This window comes from Triticum urartu, chromosome 2A, assembly GCF_056163025.1.
Source record: "Triticum urartu cultivar PI428250 chromosome 2A, HENAU_Tu73, whole genome shotgun sequence".
NCBI lineage: Eukaryota > Viridiplantae > Streptophyta > Magnoliopsida > Poales > Poaceae > Triticum > Triticum urartu.
The window spans coordinates 21979895-22002091 of record NC_141874.1 but is presented as its reverse complement, the minus strand read 5'-3'; the positions used below and the strand labels follow the sequence as shown (position 1 = coordinate 22002091).

The following is a 22197-nucleotide window of genomic DNA, read 5'->3' as shown; positions in this document are numbered from 1 at the left end:
TCTTAAGTGTCTTTATTACTCTCAGAATTGCTTGGGCAGGAGCTTAAGTTTGTTTTGTCGACATCAACTAACGAGTATATTATGGTCTCTCTTTATTTCAGCTACATGAATCTAGTGTTGATCGTGCAGCTTTTGTGGAGTTTGTGCTTGGCTTGTCAGGATATATTTTCTCTGAGGAATAACAGGGATCTTCATGCCCCGGATTTTCTATTGTTCTTTGTTATAATTGATTGGGTAAGTCGTGCACTTTGTCACTGCTATTGTCCATGCAGCTGCGCCTGAATTATCTGAAGGCATGCACTAAAACAATTGAACCCAATATTTTTTATCAACATTAATTAGTTCTTAGGAAAAAATTGAAATTCAGGAAAACTGCAAGTCATGCTTCTCTATTGGCCAAGCTTTTGTTTTGCCTCCCTGTATGAGAATAAGGCAGCCTTAAATAGACTTGCTGTTATGGGTGCTTTGCATTACTTCTTGGTTGACCAACGGTATGTGGGTGATCACATCACTTGTGAACGCATTGTAGGTCATGGCGATTCTCATGTTCTCTGGATTCTATGCCTCTGCCAGCATGACGATTTTCTTCATGAAGGATATGAACTTCTGCGTGGAATACCGGCGTCTGGACTGCAGTCAGTTCACACTTTCAGTCACTCTGGCGTTCTTTACATGGTTGTTGCAAGCTGCGTCTTCTTTCTCTGGGTTCTGGCTACTGATTTCATTCTTCTAGTGATCTCTCTCATGCGCTCATAAGCACCGTCAGCGTCGTGCTAATTGTCGGTCAGGAGGGTAAATCAGTTGCAATGTGCTCGGGCACCCATTATACATCACTTGTTACATATATTGTCTGTTTGATTCATAGCTCATCTTCAGTTTAGGTGTTGGTTATGAGCGCCTTGAGGTGGAACAGTTACATGTGGGAATATTATGTCTTGTTAGTTTCGCAAGTTTGTGATTTGATGGTTGGCTCGGTCATTTAGTTATATCCAGAGCTTGCTACTGAAGTTCCTTCCAGCCAACACTAATTGGTTTCTTTCTGAATAGCTTTGGCATCTCTTGATTATGGTAGTTATTAGATTATGTACTTTAGTTGTAGGTTGTACTGAATGTAAAGGAATAATTGAAAAGAACCTGGTTAGTATAACTTTATAGGCTTTCTTGTTGCTTGTCTGGGTGAACAATAAATTGATCACGTTTGTCTGGGTGAACAATATATTCAGAACTGCAAATACTCCTACTGCAAACAAAATTCAGTAAATTTCAGTGCATCTACTGCAAACTAAATTCACCCAGACAAGAGTTGTGATGGCAATTTATGAGTAAAACTGCTTGAACTAAACTGCTTGTCTACTGCTTGCTCTAAAAACTGCTTGTCTACCGCTTGCTCTAAAAACTGCTTGTCTACTGCTTGCTCTAAAAACTGCTTGTCTACCGCTTTCTCTAAAAACTGCTTGTCTACTGCTTTGACATGTTTTAGATTTCAGTACATATGTACATGTGTGTGGTGAGCTTCATGACTGAATTTTGCATTGTGCTTACAAGTCATTAGAGTCATCTAATGCCAAATAATCTTTGTAGCTAACAGAGGTCGATCATGTGACTATATCTTCATGACTTAGAGACACTACAAGTCCTTAGAGTCATCTAAGACAATATTTATTTTGTTAATCTTTTCCCAAGGATGAGTTTTTGTGGTGGAAGTTGGATGGGGGGTCCATCAGGTGCACCTATGCTGACAGAGGTTCATCATGTTGTGGTGGAAGTTTGCTTGGCTATGAAAATAGTTTGCTTGGCTATGCAGCCTAAAATGTGTGATGAATCTATGTTTCTTCAGTTGCAGCCCACCTAATAGGACTGCTTGATTAAATCTACAATCAATTGTAGTATACCTGAAGAAAACATGATCATAATCTAATAACTATTATACTTTTAGAGAAGAGACAGAACCTAGAGGAACTCGCCTTCTTGATACTCCTAGCTTTCGCAAGGTACTCCTCGGGAATTTTTCCTCCAGGTCTGGCTAATCTGATCCTGTGCTATCAGTGATGGGCGAAGGGAGAGCAAGGAGGGGGAGGAGGGATGGCGGAGGTTAAGGCCTCTTTTGGTTCATAGGATAGGATTATCATAGGAATAGGAATTTTGTAGGAAATGAGATGGCATGTATCTCAAATCCTATGAGTAGGAATAGGAAACGAGATGTCATTTGGTTGACACCAAAGGAATTTTTCCATTGAGTCTAGGCTCATTTTTATTTTCCTATGAAATGTGGAGAATAGGAACCAATCCTATGTAGGAATAGGAATCTATTCCTATGAACCAAAGGGCTCTAAAGGAAAAAATCCTATAAGAATCCTATCCTCTAAAATTCCTATGAAATTCCTCCAAACGAAAGGAGGCCTAACATATATAGGTAGGCCACCTCCCACATGTGCCATGGATAGTTGGCCACATGTGCCATGTGGTACGTCTAGATCACTTGTTGGGCGTATTTAGAACTGCTCTCGCCGTACAGGTAGCCACTCCTATATGTACAAGTACCTCACCGTACCGCTCTCACCGTACAGGTAGCCCCCTCACTGCACAGCAGCCGCTCACACAAGTCGCTTCCCCGCACCATGGCGCTGCCTTTCCGACCTCCTCTCCCACCAGCCTCCACAGCGTCATGCCCATGTCCTCTCCCCACCACGGCCTCGCGCCGCCCCGCCATGGTCTTGCCCCACAACCAACGCCGTCGGTATCACATAGATTGACGTGCCGCCCCGCCATGGTCTCGCCCCGCAACCAACTCCGTCGGTATCACAGAGATCAATGTTGTTGCCGGCATCCATCCTCGACGACGACGACCTGGCATGGCTCCAGGCCAAGGCGGTTGCCAAGGCGAAGAATCTCTGCCTGGCCACCTGGAAGGGCGTGCAGCTGGCGGCCAAGTTGCCATCCAAGCACACTCCACCTGTGGTCTGCCTGCAAGTCGTATTGTGGCTGAAGATACTAAAGATACCTCGTTTTGATTTTGAAGAAGTTAAAGCCACTTCTTTCCTGGATGTTCGGAAGATACTGTCATACTCGAATCGGATGCCTATATGGTGGTCTCCGCAGTCCTAGACACGGGCCCAAACTTGTCCATACTCCATGCTATCTACAAGGAAATTAAAGTAAATGGTTGCACTTTGATCCCCTGGTCAGTAGCCAAGACAAGGAGAGAACAAAATCATGCTGCTCACATTGTAGATGTTGGTCTTATTACAAATACGGGAGCAGTGGATGTTGGCTGTCAAAACTCCCATGAGTTGCATCGCAATCATGTACTATTATATCCAGTAGAGTGTAAAAAATATTAATTCTACACCTGGACTTACTGTAACAAGCAGGAACACATCGACGTTATATCTTTCCTGTTAAGTTTTGCATGCTAAGCATTTAGAAAGTTGGCATATGCCAAAAAAAAGCTTCTCATTTCCCCTGGTATATTCTTCATCCCTACTAAAATGGATAAAATAAAGGACTGATACTACAGATGTAGGCATTCTTCATCTCTACTAAAATATATTCTTCATCATGTGGTTATCCACCTGTAATAAATCACCCCTGCATATCTACCTGATTTTTGAAGGAAATATGCCCTACAGGCAATAATAAAGTTATTATTTATTTCCTTATTTCATGATAAATGTTTATTATTCATGCTAGAATTGTATTAACCGGAAACATAATACATGTGTGAATACATAGACAAACTTAGTGTCACTAGTATGCCTCTACTTGACTAGCTCGTTAATCAAAGATGGTTATGTTTCCTAACCATGAACAAAGTGTTGTTATTTGATTAACGAGGTCACATCATTAGTTGAATGATCTGATTGACATGACCCATTCCATTAGCTTAGCACCCGATCATTTAGTATGTTGCTATTGCTTTCTTCATGACTTATACATGTTCCTATGACTATGAGATTATGCAACTCCCGTTTGCCGGAGGAACACTTTGGGTGCTACCAAACGTCACAACATAACTGGGTGATTATAAAGGAGTACTACAGGTGTCTCCAAAGGTACATGTTGGGTTGGCGTATTTCGAGATTAGGATTTGTCACTCCGATTGTCGGAGAGGTATCTCTGGGCCCTCTCGGTAATGCACATCACATAAGCCTTGCAAGCATTACAACTAATATGTTAGTTGTGAGATGATGTATTACAGAACGAGTAAAGAGACTTGCCAGTAACGAGATTGAACTAGGTATTGGATACCGACGATCGAATCTCGGGCAAGTAACATACCGATGACAAAGGGAACGACGTATGTTGTTATGCGGTCTGACCGATAAAGATCTTCGTAGAATATGTAGGAGCCAATATGGGCATCCAGGTCCCGCTATTGGTTATTGACTGGAGACGTGTCTCGGTCATGTCTACATTGTTCTCGAACCCGTAGGGTCCGCACGCTTAAGGTTACGATGACAGTTATATTATGAGTTTATGCATTTTGATGTATCGAAGGTTGTTCGGAGTCCCGGATGTGATCACGGACATGACGAGGAGTCTCGAAATGGCCGAGACGTAAAGATTGATATATTGGAAGCCTATGTTTGGATATCGGAAGTGTTCCGGGTGAAATCGGGATTTTACCGGAGTACCGGGAAGGTTACCGGAACACCCCGGGAGCTAAATGGGCCATGATGGGCCTTAGTGGAAAAGAGAAGAGGCAGCCCTACATGGTCTGTGCGCCTCCCCCTTCCCCTAGTCCTATTAGGACTAGGAGAGGTGGCCGGCCCCCTCTCTCTCTTTTCCCCCTCCGCGAATCCTATTCCAACTAGGATTGGGGGGGGGGGGGAATCCTACTCCTAGAGGGAGTAGGACTCTCCTGGCGCACCCCTTGTGGCCGGCCAGCCTTCCCCCCTTTTGGTCCTTTATATACTGAGGTAGAGGCACCCTAGAACACACAAGTTGATCCACATGATCTATTCCTTAGCCGTGTGCGGTGCCCCAGCCACCAAATTCCTCGATAATACTGTAGCGGAGTTTAGGCGAAGCCCTGCTGCTGTAGTGCATCAAGATCATCACCACGCCATCGTGCTGACGGAACTCTTCCCCGACACTTTGTTGGATCGGAGTCCGGGGATCGTCATCGAGCTGAACGTGTGCTCGAACTCGGAGGTGCCGTAGTTTCGGTGCTTGATCGGTTGGATCGTGAAGACGTACGACTACTTCCTCTACGTCGTGTCAGCGCTTCCGCAGTCGGTCTGCGTTGGGTACGTAGACAACACTCTCCCCTCTCGTTGCTATGCATCACATGATCTTGCGTGTGCGTAGGAAATTTTTTGAAATTACTACGAAACCCAACAGTGGCATCCGAGCCTAGGTTATTTATGTTGATGTTATATGCACGAGTAGAACACAAGTGAGTTGTGGGCGATATAAGTCATACTGCCTACCAGCATGTCATACTTTGGTTCGGCGGCATTGTTGGACGAGACGACCCGGACCAACCTTACGCGTACGCTTACGCGAGACCGGTTCCCCCGACGTGCTTTGCACACAGGTGGCTTGCGGGCGACTGTCTCCCCAACTTTAGTTGAACCAAGTGTGGCTACGCCCGGTCCTTGCGAAGGTTAAAACGGAGTCTATTTGACAAACTATCGTTGTGGTTTAGATGCGGAGGTGAGATTGGTTCTTGCTTAAGCCCGTAGCAGCCACGTAAAACTTGCAACAACAAAGTAGAGGACGTCTAACTTGTTTTTGCAGGGCATGTTGTGATGTGATATGGTCAAGACATGATGCTGAATTTTATTGTATGAGATGATCATGTTTTGTAACCGAGTTATCGGCAACTGGCAGGAGCCTTATGGTTGTCATTTTATTGTATGCAATGCAATCGCGATGTAATGCTTTACTTTATTACTAAGCGGTAGTGATAGTCGTGGAAGCATAAGATTGGCGAGACGACAACGATGCTATGATGGAGATCAAGGTGTCGCGCCGGTGATGATGGTGATCACGACGGTGCTTCGGAGATGGAGATCACAATCACAAGATGATGATGGCCATATCATATCACTTATATTGATTGCATGTGATGTTTATCCTTTTATGCATCTTATCTTGCTTTGATTGACGGTAGCATTATAAGATGATCTCTCACTAAATTATCAAGAAGTGTTCTCCCTGAGTATGCACCGTTGCCAAAGTTCGTCGTGCCCAGACACCACGTGATGATCGGGTGTGATAAGCTCTACGTCCATCTACAACGGGTGCAAGCCAGTTTTGCACACGCAGAATACTCAGGTTAAACTTGACGAGCCTAGCATATGCAGATATGGCCTCGGAACACGGAGACCGAAAGGTCGAGCGTGAATCATATAGTAGATATGATCAATATAACGATGTTCACCATTGAAAACTACTCCATCTCACGTGATGATCGGTTATGGTTTAGTTGATTTGGATCACGTGATCACTTAGAAGATTAGAGGGATGTCTATCTAAGTGGGAGTTCTTAAGTAATATGATTAATTGAACTTAAATTTATCATGAACTTAGTCCTGGTAGTATTTTGCAAATTATGTTGTAGATCAATAGCTCGCGTTGTTGCTTCCCTGTGTTTATTTTGATATGTTCCTAGAGAAAATTGTGTTGAAAGATGTTAGTAGCAATGATGCGGATTGGATCCGTGATCTGAGGTTTATCCTCATTGCTGCACAGAAGAATTATGTCCTTGATGCACCGCTAGGTAACAGACCTATTGCAGGAGCAGATGCTGACGTTATGAACGTTTGGCTAGCTCAATATGATGACTACTTGATAGTTTAAGTGCACCATGCTTAACGGCTTAGAATCGGAACTTCAAAGACGTTTTGAACGTCATGGACCATATGAGATGTTCCAGGAGTTGAAGTTAATATTTCAAGCAAATACCCGAGTTGAGAGATATGAAGTCTCCAACAAGTTCTATAGCTAAAAGATGGAGAAGAATCGCTCAACTAGTGAGCATGTACTCAGATTGTCTGGGTACTACAATCGCTTGAATCAAGTGGGAGTTAATCTTCCAGATAAGATAGTGATTGACAGAATTCTCTAGTCACCATCACCAAGTTAGTAGAACTTCGTGATGAACTATAATATGCAAGGGATAACGGAAACAACTCCCAAGCTCTTCGTGATGCTGAAATCAACGAAGGTAGAAATCAAGAAAAACATCAAGTGTTGATGGTTGACAAGATCGCTAGTTTCAAGAAAAGGGCAGAGGGAAGAAGGGTAACTTCAAGAAGAACAGCAAGCAAGTTGCTGCTCAAGTGAAGAAGCCCAAGTCTGGTCCTAAGCCTGAGACTAAGTGCTTCTACTGCAAAGGGACTGGTCACTGGAAGCAGAACTACCCCAAGTGATTAGCAGATAAGAAGGATGGCAAAGTGAACATAAGTATATTTGATATACATGTTATTGATGTGTACTTTACTAGTGTTTATAGCAAACCCTCAGTATTTGATACTAGTTCAGTTGCTAAGATTAGTAACTCGAAACGGGAGTTGCAGAATAAACAGAGACTAGTTAAGGGTGAAGTGACGATGTGTGTTGGAAATGGTTCCAAGATTGGTAGGATCATCATCGCACACTCCCTATAATTTCGGGATTAGTGTTGAACCTAAATAAGTGTTATTTGGTGTTTGCGTTGAGCATGAATATGATTTGATCATATTTATTGTAATACGGTTATTCATTTAAGTAAGAGAATAAATTGTTGTTCTGTTTACATGAATAAAACCTTATATGGTTACACACCCAATGAAAATAGTCCGTTGGATCTCGATCATAGTGATACACATAATCATAATATTGAAACCAAAAGATGCAAAGTTAATAATGATAGTGCAACTTATTTGTAGCACTGCTGTTTAGGTCATATTGGTGTAAAGCGCATGAAGAAACTCCATGCTGATGGGCTTTTGGAATCACTTGATTATGAATCACTGGATGCTTACGAACCATGCCTTATGGGCAAGATGACTAAAATGCCGTTCTCCGGAACAATGAAGCAAGCAACAAATTTGTTGGAAATCATACATACTGATGTATGTGGTCCAATGAATATTAAGGCTTGCAGTAGATATCATTATTTTCTAACCTTCACAGATGATTTTAGCAGATATGGGGATATCCACTTGATGAAACATAAGTCTGAAACATTTGAAAAGTTCAAAGAATTTCAGAGTGAAGTGGAAAATCATCGTGACAAGAAAATAAAGTTTCTACGATCTGATCGCGGAGACAAATATTTGAGTTACGAGTTTGGTCTTCAATTAAAACAATGTGGAATAGTTTCACAAACTCATGCCACCTGGAACACCACAGCATAATGGTGTGTCCGAATTTCATAACCGTACTTTATTAGATATGGTGCGATCTATGATGTCTCTTACCGATCTACTACTATTGTTTTGGGGATATGCATTAGAGACAGCTGCATTCACGTAAAATAGGGCACCATCTAAGTCCGTTGAGACGACACAATCTGAACTGTGGTTTGGCAAGAAACCAAAGTTGTCGTTTCTTAAAGTTTGGGGTTGTGATGCTTATATGAAAAAGTTTCATCCTAATAAGCTCAAACCCAAATCGGATAAATATGTCTTCATAGGATACCCAAAGGAGATTGTTGGGTACACCTTCTATCACAGATCCGAAGGCAAGAATTTTGTTGCTAAATTCGGAAACTTTCTGGAGAAGGAGTTTCTTTCGAAAGAAGTGAGTGGGAGGAAAGTAGAACTTGATGAGGTAACTGTACCTGCTCCCTTATTGGAAAGTAGTACTACACAGAAACCGGTTTCTGTGACACCTGCACCAATTAGTGAGGAAGCTAATGATGATGATCATGAAACTTCAGATCAAGTTACTACCGAATCTCGTAGGTAAACCAGAGTGAGATCCGCACCAGAGTGGTACGGTAATTCTATTCTGGAGGTCATGTTACTTGACCATGACGAACCTACGAACTATGAGGAAGCGATGATGAGCCCAGATTCCGATAAATGGCTTGAGGCCATGAAATCTGAGATATGATCCATATATGAGAACAAAGTATGGACTTTGGTTGACTTGCCCGATGATCGGCAAGCAATTGAGAATAAATGGATCTTCAAGAGGAAGACGGACGCTGATAGTAGTGCTACTATCTACAAAGCTAGAATTGTCGCAAAAAGTTTTTCGACAAGTTCAAAGTGTTGACTACGATGAGAGTTTCTCACTCGTATCTATGCTAGAGTCTGTCCGAATCATGTTAGTAATTGCCGCATTTTATGAAATCTGGCAAATGGATAAACAAAACTGCATTCCTTAATGGATTTGTTAAAGAAGAGTTGTATATGATGCAACCAGAAGGTTTTGTCAATACGAAAGGTGTTAACAAAATGTGCAAGCTCCAGCGATCCATCTGTGGACTGGTGCAAGCATCTCAGAGTTGGAATATACGCTTTGATGAGTTGATCAAAGCATATAGTTTTATACAGACTTGCGGTGAAGCCTGTATTTACAAGAAAGTGAGTGGGAGCACTACAGCATTTCTGATAAGTATATGTGAATGACATATTGTTGATCGGAAATAATGTAGAATTATTCTGTAAAGCATAAAGGAGTGTTTGAAAGGAGTGTTTCAAAGAAATACTTCGGTGAAGCTGCTTGCATATTGAGCTTCAAAATCTATAGAGATAGATCAAGACGCTTGATAAGTTTTTTCAATGAGTACATACCCTGACAAGATTTTGAATTAGTTCAAAATGGAGCAGTCAAAGAAAGAGTTCTTGCCTGTATTACAAGGTGTGACGTTGAGTAAGACTCAAAGCCCGACCACGGTAGAAGATAGAAAGAGAATGAAAGTCATTCCCTATGCCTTGGCCATAGGTTCTATAAAGTATGTCATGCTGTGTACCAGATCTATTGTATACCCTGCACTGATTTAGCAAGGGAGTACAATAGTGATCTAGGAGTAGATTACTGGACAGCGGTCAGAATTATCCTTAGTGAAATAAGGATATGTTTCTCGATTATGGACGTGACAAAAAGGTTCGTCGTAAAGGGTTACGTCGATGCAAGTTTTTGACACTGATCCAGATGATTCTAAATCTCAATTTGGATACATATTGAAAGTGGGAGCAATTAAGCTAGATTAGCTCCGTGCAGAGCATTGTAGACATAGAATTTTGCAAAATACATACGGATCTGAATATGGCAGGCCCGTTGACTAAATTTCTCTCACAAGCAAAACATGATCACTCTTTGGGTGTTAATCACATAGCGATGTGAACTAGATTATTGAATCTAGTAAACCCTTTGGCTGTTAGTCACATGGAGATGTGAACCAATCACATAAAGATGTGAACTATTGGTATTAATCACATAGCAATGTGAACTAGATATTGACTCTAGTGCAAGTGGGAGACTGAAGGAAATATGCCCTAGAGGCAATTATAAAGTTATTATTTATTTCCTTATTTCATGATAAATGTTTATTATTCATGCTAGAATTGTATTAACCGGAAACATAATACATGTGTGAATACATAGACAAACTTAGTGTCACTAGTATGCCTCTACTTGACTAGCTCGTTAATCAAAGATGGTTATGTTTCCTAACCATGAACAAAGTGTTGTTATTTGATTAACAAGGTCACATCATTAGTTGAATGATCTGATTGACATGACCCATTCCATTAGCTTAGCACCCGATCGTTTAGTATGTTGCTATTGCTTTCTTCATGACTTATACATGTTCCTATGACTATGAGATTATGCAACTCCCGTTTGCCGGAGGAACACTTTGGGTGCTACCAAACGTCACAACATAACTGGGTGATTATAAAGGAGTACTACAGGTGTCTCCAAAGGTACATGTTGGGTTGGCGTATTTCGAGATTAGGATTTGTCACTCCGATTGTCGGAGAGGTATCTCTAGGCCCTCTCGGTAATGCACATCACATAAGCCTTGCAAGCATTACAACTAATATGTTAGTTGTGAGATGATGTATTACGGAACGAGTAAAGAGACTTGCCGGTAACGAGATTGAACTAGGTATTGGATACCGACGATCGAATCTCGGGCAAGTAACATACCGTTGACAAAGGGAACGACGTATGTTGTTATGCGGTCTGACCGATAAAGATCTTCGTAGAATATGTAGGAGCCAATATGGGCATCCAGGTCCCGCTATTGGTTATTGACCAGAGACGTGTCTCGGTCATGTCTACATTGTTCTCGAACCCGTAGGGTCCGCACGCTTAAGGTTACGATGACAGTTATATTATGAGTTTATGCATTTTGATGTACCGAAGGTTGTTCGGAGTCCCGGATGTGATCACGGACATGACGAGGAGTCTCGAAATGGTCGAGACGTAAATATTGATATATTGGAAGCCTATGTTTGGATATCGGAAGTGTTCCGGGTGAAATCGGGATTTTACCGGAGTACCGGGAAGGTTACCGGAACCCCCCGGGAGCTAAATGGGCCATGATGGGCCTTAGTGGAAAAGAGAAGAGGCAGCCCTACATGGGCTGTGCGCCTCCCCCTTCCCCTAGTCCTATTAGGACTAGGAGAGGTGGCCGGCCCCCCCTCTCTCTTTTCCCCCTCCGTGAATCCTATTCCAACTAGGATTGGGGGGGGGGGGGGGGAATCCTACTCCCAAAGGGAGTAGGACTCTCCTGGCGCACCCCTTGTGGCCGGCCAGCCTTCCCCCCCTTTTGGTCCTTTATATACTGAGGTAGAGGCACCCTAGAACACACAAGTTGATCCACGTGATCTATTCCTTAGCCCTGTGCGGTGCCCCAGCCACCATATTCCTCGATAATACTGTAGCGGAGTTTAGGCGAAGCCCTGCTGCTGTAGTGCATCAAGATCGTCACCACGCCATCGTGCTGACAGAACTCTTCCCCGACACTTTGCTAGATCGGAGTCCGGGGATCGTCATCGAGCTGAACGTGTGCTCGAACTCGGAGGTGCCGTAGTTTCGGTGCTTGATCGGTTGGATCGTGAAGACGTACGACTACTTCCTCTACGTCGTGTCAGCGCTTCCGCAGTCGGTCTGCGTTGGGTACGTAGACAACACTCTCCCCTCTCGTTGCTATGCATCACATGATCTTGCGTGTGCGTAGGAAATTTTTTGAAATTACTATGAAACCCAACAATTTTCTTCTGTCACAAGTCACAATTCATAAGCAGTCTTACTTCTTAGGCGAGCTCTGTATTTTACTATTCTCTTTATCTTCATTTTTTCTTGACTCGGCACATTTACTTTTTTCGGTTATACCTTTGTACTACACTGAATGTAGGAAATATAAAGTAGATGAATGATGTGTTTATTCCTGTGTATACTATGTGACCTTCAATTATGTTTGCTTTCAGGAGTAAGAAGTCAGTTGGAGTGGAAGTGAGAATAGTACCATGAGCTCAAGTGATTCATTCACGAAGCTGGTAAACGCATAAACTTTAAAAAGATCATCTCAACAAGGTATGCAAGTAATTTCTTTTGGGTATTTGAATTGCCACATCTTGGGTTTTGTTTTCAGTCCATTATATATTCTAGGGACAAGCTTCATCTCATTTCTTAGACCAAATAATATTTAACTACAGGATCAGATTCACGTAAAGTAATTTGCAATGTTTATTCGATTTTGTGCATGACAAGGGGCAAGTAGAATTTTTTCTGTATGCACTTAGCAAGATTAAAGTAACAGGCACAAAGTGAATCAAGTGTCTTCAACAAGCAATTTAAAATTGAAAGTACATAAAAAAACTTACTGATCCACATAGAAGAGTGTTGAGTATTGAAATTTGATTTGCCGCATTGCAATGGTCCGTTATGGTCCTGCAGTAATATGTGTATGACAGCAAAAGGATCTTCAAATCAGTATGTACACTAACTTATCCATTATAATTCGATATAGTATATGAGATAACTTGAACATCTCTAGAAACCAGTGTGAAAAAAATATAACAGCCAAATCGCATTATAATACTATTACGTGTGGATTTTCATATGCACATTCCCAGACGCTACAAACTTGATAAGAGCCGAAAGTAAGGAAATGCATATCACAGTTGCAATGACCGCTAGGAGAAGTTTCTCCACATCCGCGTGTTGAGAGACTTGAGCTATTAATTTTGCAGGCACTCCACACAAGCACATGCATGTTAAGTGAGGGTATACGTTATCATTTTGGGTATGATCGAATGGAAATACCTGTTCATGTCATCCTCTGATCCACTCATCCAAATCATCCTGCGAAGCTCATGCATAATGGTTTAAGAAATAAATTATAGATGCTCAAAGGACAAGATTGATAGCTAACAAATAGTTGATGCTTACAATTAGCCTATGGTCTCCTCCTCCAACATGTGTTTCCTGTTTGAGCGTTGTGAAAGGTCAGGAGGTCCAGGCAGGTCAAGGCGATGGCCACCTTTGACTTTGGAAATGCAAACCCCCTCTCGTGGCCATCTCCACAACATCATCCAACATATTGACGTTTAGCTGACCGAAAGGAACTATACATATTTAGCTAGGAAATCTAGGAACAACAAAATAGACCGGTCGACATGTATGATTAAGGATAAAGAATGCACTAACTTTCAAACTTTTTTTATGCTATATTGCCTGACCACATATATTGTCAACATGGAAATTCTGATTTCTGAAATCAGTTTCCTTGCTCAGTAGAACACTTATTATGAAATCTGTTTGTTCCCCATACACACATATGGAATGGCAGCTCCCTGACACGAAATGAACATTGTCTGATGGCAAGAAAGTTTGAAATAGCGCGTGTGGGGGTAGCAAGATTGATTAGAACGCACCATTTACAACCACAACAGCAGTGCTTCAAAAAGTGGGATGCGGCAAGCTAGCCCCCTGGGCATTCATTGTGGCCCCAAAACAATCTGTTATGTTGTATTCCATATACCCTATTTTACAGTTGTCTATTTTCTCATCATCGTCAAGCAAAATTAATTAGAATGTACCCATTCCAGCCAGCGTGGCAATACTTCAACAAGCCAGATGGACCATGTGACCCTGGTAATGCATCGTTCGCCCCTGTACATGGTCGTCACCAGGCATTGTGGCAGCAGCCACCACCATCAAAACAGTAGTTGACTTATAACAGTGAGGTTGGACCTCATGAGGTAAAAACATTGATGAAGCTTATGATATTCTACTGTCTCCTCTATTGACCTGTAGCTCTGTAGCCTTGGAACGGACCATCTTCACTTGTTAAAAATTACTCGCAAGATACATATTCTTAGTAATAATTTTCTCACATGTGCTGTCATGGTTGATGGATCCAACTTGACATGTTCTGTGCAATTTTGCATTATGTGTTTTGAAAGTAAAAGATGAAAAAAACCTACGGGCACCAAGTTTAAAAATATGTAATCAGTAAGCCTAAAAGCAACTAAACTGTTATATTAAATTCATTATTTGAGTTCATTGGAATATACTCCCTCTGTCCCATAATGTAAGATGTTATAGTATATTGGATGTAATAACGTCTTACATTATGGGATGGAGCGAGTAATAAGCAACAAAGATGAAATTATGTATTTCTGCTATGCTGTGATGGGCTACTTTTGATGTGTTGCCTAGGTGTCTATTTTTCCATCATCTTACCATCAGTTGTTGCCTATGATTTCAGGCACCCCTGCCATCCTTCAACAACTGCAGTGGAGCCGGCTACCATTGGTATTCACAGCAATTTTCTGCCCCTAACTCATTTGATTATGGCGCACACACAACCTATGGCAACCACCAACACCAGTGGGAGCAGCTTCCCAGTACTCTGGAGCTGCCTATTACATCTTGGCAGCATCCACCTCCTCCGTTGCATTGTCGTCCAACACCTAGCAAGGTAAAAACAGCACTGAAAACCTGTGTTTGCTGACATGGTCCTCTTTTAGACAGTATAGACATGGAGTGAACCTTTCATTAAGATTACTTTTTCAAGATAGCTTGTTGCATATGCAAAACCCTTGTGTGTTTCAAACTCAAATTAAAGAGGGTTACACAGTGTCAGACTATGTAAGGTAATATCCTCTCATAGTTTGACACTATTGCTTATCTAGAGGATCATTGCTTATGGTCCGAACTATGAGAAATGTTTATTTCCTAGAAATTCTTTGACACCATGTACCAAAATAACTTCTACCTGGCACAACATTTAGGATCTTACTACTGGAACTGAGCACGGGAACATTAAGGTTTTACACACGCTCATGTCTAGAGTAACCTACAGGCAAGTTAATGGATCAGCACTCTTGTCCTTTTTGGTCTTTTTCACCTGTGCTACTCTTCAACAGGATCAATTATGTCCTACAATGTGATGTTTCCTTAGCATAGACTTTCCCACTAAAAGAGTGATTTTAATGTGACAGAAAGTAAAGATCATGTGTGTATAAACTTTCTATTGCCTGTATGAGCATGCGTTGGCTGTATGATAAACTGCGTACTGTGTAATACCTTGATCGCTATCGGTGGCGGATCCTCGACGCGATCGGCGGTGGGTCCTGGAACGATCGGCGGCGGGTCGTGGAAGCGATCGGCGGCGGGTCGTGGAAGCGTTCGGCGGCGGGTCCTAGAAGCAATCGGCGGCGGATCCTGAATCCTGAACGACAACAGCGCCGGATCAGGGGATCCGCGTGTGACTCCAGAAGGGGATCGACGTGAAAGTGATCCGCCGCGGACCCTCAACGGGATCGGCTGTAGATCTGACCTTGCTTTGCACTGGGAGGGCGGCGGCGGACGTAGGGACGAATGAAGGCGGCGAACGACTCGTGCGGGCGAGTGCTTCGAGGGCACGAGGAATCGCTCGTGGGTGCTGGCGTCTGGTTAATTTTCGTAGGTTTTATTTCGTAGATTTTTTTACTCCGTTCTTTCCTCCATCGACCGAAGGTTTTCCGCTGGAAATCGTCGATGCATAACATTTTTTTTTAGTTTGCGGGTCCTGGGGGGAATCGCTGGGACGTGGGAGGTGGGATTGAGGATGAAAAAAACCGGCTTTGATGGGACGAAAAAAACCTAAAAGCGAGACTATCAACTGCTCCATTAAAAATAGAGATAACAACTTGACAAAAAATTTGCCATACTGATGCAGGTTTCGTCGAAACTCGTCAGATTCGTTTGATGTGAGCAATTCATTTCACGCTTTTAGGCGAGGCTCTAATAGGTCCGTATAGAAAGAAATATCAGAGTTTGCTTGTCTAAAACCTGTGCGTTTGTGACAAATTTATATCTAACAATCCGAAACCTAGTTGGGTATTGCACCATAAGTTAGGTGACACCCAACCAGGTATCTTTTCAGAATCTGACCTTAGAACCATAACTAACCGAGAAAGTGATTAAGAAAAGAATTCCTTGGCCTTCATCACGCTGTACAAAAATGTAAATCACCGAGTTTTCAATGGAGTTCAGAAACCACTTTGGAATTCATGTACTTGTTACGAATGATTTCCCGCCACACTCCATAATTTTTAGTCCGGCATACCATATTCCACCTAGTTAGCTGATACTGCTTCGATTCATTATCATACTGTCGGAAAATTATGGATCTAAAGTAGTCCAATATCTGCATAACCCCTTTTGGTAAGTGGTGGGAGGACAACATATATAAAACCATATCGCTTGGTTAGGACGGAGTTGATTAAAACCAATCGCTCCCATTAGACAAAAGTTTGGTCTTCCAACTAGCCAGTTTGTCAAGTCTCTCTTCCACATATTTTCACTCAGCTACTCTTAGATGCCAATAGTGAATCTTAATATCCAGGTAGAAAACTGCCGGAGCTGGGGCGGCCGAAAAACTCAGCATACGTAATCAATACAAGCAGAATGGGGCATGCACTTGACATGGAATTGAGAAATCAAACAGAAACACACCCACGGATTGTGGCCAGCCACTTGAGAAAGGACATGCTCTGCATCGCTCAAGCACGATTGCAAATACACTTCAAATCGAATGGCCAGCCACGAATACAACTTCACTTCAAAAGTAAAAAAAAGGAATAATGCAAATACAGTAAGAACTATAGACTGTTAGAAGTACACATGTGTTAGTTAGGGATTATGAGAGATAGAGATATATTTGGTTTAAACCAACCATGACTTGCCTTGTACTCCAATCCTCTCCCCCACGTTCTACTTCTATTTATAGCCCATATGAGGGTCAGATCAATACAACAACAATACAACAATCATCCTACAATTTCCACATGGTATTAGAGCGGTTAGTCTCACGACGCCGATCCTAGGTTCCTCTACCACTTCCGCAGCGTGCCGCCCCCGGGGAGATTAATCTTCTCTCCTCGAGGGCGCGGCACCCGATCAGTCAAAGATTTGATCGGTCTCATAGTTTTAGATCCAATTTTTGAGTTCATCATCATTAGATTGATTCCTTAGATTAGATCAACTTCAAATTTCAAAATTCTATTAGATTAGGTTTTCTTTAGCCACTAAATAAATCTTTGAAGACCCAAATTCCAATGAGAAAAATCCTAGCAGATTGGTGCAACAATCTTTATCCCAGACGGCGGCCAAATCACTTGATGCATCCTCGATCCCTGTGCTCCAACAAGCGATGGTACGGTGGACGGACTTCTGCATCGGCCGCGCCCGCCTCTACATCAACCAACTCCGTCCGCCTGAAGACGCACCGGACACCAGCGCTGGAGCACGGGAGGGACTTCGACAGCCAGTACCCGGCGAGCCACATGCAACAAGATTGCATCCACGGACAGGGCAACATGGGATGTGGAATACATCCACGATCCTAGATCAATTCCCGCCGGTGCACACGATGGCCTCCATCATCGAACCCACGGCCAGACGGGCCTCCATCGCCAGCCGTCATCTACATCAAGACGAACAACTACACCGACCGATCTGCAACTGCATCGACTGCAGGGCTCTCGAGGGATCCGGCTACGCATCCTTCGACGACACGCACCGGCCGGTTACGAGCCGGCTTCGGCATCTCCACGCGACGCGACTCCTACGAGGCTACGATCTACATCAAGCGCTCCATCGTCGAACCAAGCGACTGCACCGACCCATCTGCACTGCATCTAGCCGAACTACACCAGGCCGAACCACTTCATCAAGCTGTACGACTACATCAAGAAAAGAAACAAATCTTCGCCGAGCACATCTACGGACCCGACATGCACCATCCACACGCCAAGACGGTGTGGAAAGCGTGCCATTCTTCATTGTCTTCTTCAGCACGACACGGCATCGACACCCGTCGCCACGAGGGACGCCTCCAAGCGACGCATCATCGTTGATGAGCCGCTGCATCGCCGACACTTCATCACCAAGGTCTTCGTCAACGTGGTCTTCATCACCACCATCGTCAACACACTGCCGCCGCCTCGTCCACAAGATGGACGCCTAGCGTCCTCTGACAGATTTTTCTGCAAGACGCGACCTCGACGACGGCAATGACCGCGTCACGACGACGGCATCGACCGCGTCATTCACAACTACACGACTGCAACGACACGGCGACACTATAGTGACGACCCTACACGGCCACACGGTTCTGGCAAAACCGATATGTGCTCGATGGGCTTCCTCCGGTCTTGGCAAAATCGGTGGACTCATCGCGGACGACACCCTCCGACATTTGCGCGGTGCATCGTCCACGTCTGCAGCTCCGTCATAGCGTATTTTTTTGCGCCTCCGACTTTGTGCGGCTTCATCATCCACGACGACCACACCATCGACCACGACTACCTCGACCACGGCTACATCACCATAATCGGCTACCTCGACATTAATGGCTACGTCTACAACAACTCATCGGCAACAACTCCAGTCAACAGCGTCCGCCTCGTCACTTGCGTCCACGACACTCCCGCTGTGACTGCGGGAGGGAATAGAGGAGAAGACAGGGAAGGCACCAGAAGGGAACGCAGTCACCGCCCTAGGTGCCGACCCATCAGCCATCAGAGACGCGGTTGATGATGGTGCAGCGGAGAGGACGGCGGAAGCGCAAGACTTCAAATTCAGTCGCAATCGTTCGCTTCACTCACGCTACGACTGAGGGGGAATGTTAGAAGTACACACGTGTTAGTTAGGGATTACGAGAGATAGAGATATATTTGGTTTAAACCAACCATGACTTGCCTTGTACTCCAATCCTCTCCCCCACGTTCTACTCCTATATATAGCCCATATGAGGGTCAGATCAATACAACAACAATACAACAATCATCCTACAATTTCCACATAGACATGAGATATGGTCTGCATCCCTCAAGCAGCTAGTAGCTGTTATCCTTCAAATAGCTCCCCCAACATCTCCTCCAACACGTCGGGACTGCTGCTTCCGCCCCTCTCTAGCTCCGGATGCTTCCTCAGGTAGCTGCGGTAACCTGGGACGACTCTCTCTGTGATAGTCTTCCGCAGCTCGTCTCTGAGTTGAGGATTCGGTACCTTCGAGAACCTCTGGGCCTGGCAGGTTTTGTGAAAGGCTGACTCGAATTTAGCATGTGAAGCGGCCCTCTTCCAATTCTGGAGCGGTGCAAGCATGCAGAACAACATCTGCAGCCGACCTGAGCCATGCACGAAAGCCGTTTTGGGCATGTGGGACTGCACATGTCCCCAAGAAACATCGAGGTATCTATTCATGTACTTTAGGCATTCAGGCGCAGGTCTCCACTCGTGCTTAGACCATGGCTCGACCAACAGCGACCATGCCTCAACCATCATTGCCACTAAGTAGGAATTGTTGAGCAGGAAGAGGTACCTCAGGCTTTGGTCCGAGCATAGCTCTGACTTCCTCAGGAGCAGCTCCTTGAGATGGAGGACGGAGTCGTCTATTAGGCCACGGAGGTACTGGGTGTCGTGGTACCGCGCCTTGTCCTGCATGGACTTGATGCAGTTCACCATCAACCAAGTGTTCCTGTGGACGTCACCTCTTCCTCTCGGAATCTCAGCGGCCCATGATTCGTCCTCCTCCACGAATGCCCTCACCTCCATTACCGTGCTATATACGGCCTTGTTCAGCCTCTTCACTTCTCGGGGCAACGAGCCGCCTACGTCCATGAATATTTTCTTGCTCAAGCCCTTGAATTTGGCCTGGGCTTCTCGTGATGATAACTGTTTTCTTTTCTTTTGAGATGCAACATAACCTGTGCGGAGTTTGAAGTGGTAGTATTAATAGTATGTAAGCTACTAATGTGTTATTGGGTGTTCATTTTGGGGGATCTAGGGAGGTGCTGGAAAATCTTCTTGGTGCTATGACATTCCATCCGAACTTTTCTCTGGCTTCTCGGATTTGCATCAAAAGCTGGAGAAATACAAGTCGCGTGCATGTTTAGTGCAAATCACAGGAAGTAGCTAGCAACTGCAAGCATGCTATAGATGTAAGCAATGGGCAATGCTTCTTTTTGCGAGTACGCAAAGCTTGCGCATCATTCCATTGATAGAAGAAGTTAAGAGTGAGTACAGGGGTGGTACAACGCATGACACGAAATGCAGGAGGCGTGAACATGGCGACCGGAGATTCCCTTTCTATTGCTAGCTTTAGTATGTTGAGTGGCCCGGAAGCAAAAACGATTATGCAGCAATGCACAAATGTAAATTTGGGTCTTGGCTAAATTATGTGGTAATATAAGCATCAACACCATAGTTGAGGACAGATATATAGTGGTCACCACGACAGCGTACCTTGGAGCAATCAATTGCCCAGGGAGGGAGATGGCAGATAGCAGCAAAAAACGCAATCACTGTCAGCACCATATGCATACTGATGGTGATGGAGTGGACAGTGGACACCATGTCGACGAGTTTACCGAAATTCGTCGCCTACAGATCCACGAGTTGGAGGGTAATTCCTTACTCGTATCTGGGCTCTCCTCACCCACGCAGGCATCGTGAAGCGTGACCAGGTCCAGGTGCGAGCCCCACCCAGAAGATCTTGTGCAGTGATAATGCTAGTGTGCCTGGTCAGGTGCAAAACTTGCTTTATGACTACGTTTCTTGTCTGAAACCTACATGAAGATACCCAATGTAAACAATAGCTGCAGTCAATAAGCGGCAGTGTTCATTTCGGGCGTGGTTTTGTTTACCACGACTTGTCTTCTTAGTTCTTAGCATCTGTAATATTTTCACTCGTTGCTTTCGATCATGAAGGTTTTAGAAGGCCACTGCTTGTAATAATCAGAATGCATTTTGTATGCTGGCAAATTCAATTTATATTCAGACTGGTTAGAAAATGAGCATCCTCCCATGTAGACAGATTTCAGCATCCTTCCTAGGGACCTGTCATCTGTGCCTCCCTCCAGAAAGTAAAAAAGAAAAAAAGAAAACACTACGATCTGTGACGCACTCCATCTCGATATCGAGTACATAGCTCTCTTCCCGGTTCAGAATTTTGTAGAGCAGCAGGCCACACTTACTGAGTTATCACCTTTGAGGCCTTGCGCCAGAGTGAAAAGAAGCAACTCGTTGATGTTTGTTGATGAATCTTTGGCCATCTGAAGCTCTAGACGGCAACCGATGATGGAGACAGCTACGTGATGACCGATGAGACGCCATGTTTTTTGTACGCATTTTTTATATTAGTACACACCGACAAAAATGCCAACATGATTTCAAATAAAAGAACTGCCAATACGACCAGCCAACTAATGCTAAAAGTTACTGCCAATTGCCAAAAACCCTGCCACATTACGGTGTGCAAAACTAATGTACTGCAACTTCATTCCTATGTAATAAATCGACATTGCATTTTTTCCCCCGAAGCATGCAAGAGTCAAGATGGCAATGGGGCCCCGAAACCCGCGTTCCCGTGGGTTTTTACCCTATTAGGGGACGGGGATGGGCATCTTTTCATCCCCGCGGGGCTGTTGTTGGGCACATTATACAACCCGGCAGGTTTCGTGGGTTTACACCCGTTTCGGTAATCCCCGAACCCGAAACCCGGCAATACCCGCGAAATTACATTATTTTTGTACCACCGTAGTCATCTTACCCCCGAAATCTTAGAGGCCTTGATGTGTTCACAAGATTGGATAAGAAACAAATATATGGGTGTGTCTTTCTTTACATATCATCATAAAGTTTATCACTATCTTGCTGCAATGTTTCATAAGATGTTCATTACTACTTATTTGATTCTCATAGATGCTGACAATGAATAAGGACAAAGCTTTTGGAGTTGTCTTCAAGACT

At 43.8% G+C, this 22197-nt stretch overlaps 1 protein-coding gene and 1 long non-coding RNA gene across 2 annotated transcripts; one reads left to right on the top strand and one right to left on the bottom strand.

The window, feature by feature from the left end:
* The first annotated feature begins 563 nt into the window (after positions 1-563).
* LOC147983035 (uncharacterized) lies at positions 564-14128 on the top strand. Its single transcript, XR_015614926.1, has 3 exons — positions 564-675; positions 12381-12486; positions 14004-14128. It is a non-coding gene; the product is annotated as an uncharacterized LOC147983035 (long non-coding RNA).
* Positions 14129-19293: 5165 nt separating this feature from the next.
* Positions 19294-20802, bottom strand: LOC125531544 (exocyst complex component EXO70A1-like). The gene is made up of 2 exons (XM_048695916.2): positions 20772-20802; positions 19294-20153 (listed from the first exon to the last, which is right to left on the bottom strand). The coding sequence occupies exons 1-2, from the start codon at positions 20800-20802 to the stop codon at positions 19294-19296; spliced, it is 891 nt and encodes a 296-aa protein (XP_048551873.2).
* Positions 20803-22197: the final 1395 nt, after the last annotated feature.

Bases quoted from the DNA above. Each gene is read 5' to 3' on its own strand.
- LOC125531544 (XM_048695916.2), bottom strand. From the start codon at position 20,802: ATGGTGTCCACTGTCCACTCCATCACCATCA. The intron at 20,154-20,771 runs GTATGCATATGG...AACTCCGCACAG, and splicing joins TGTCCACTCCATCACCATCA to GTTATGTTGCATCTCAAAAG.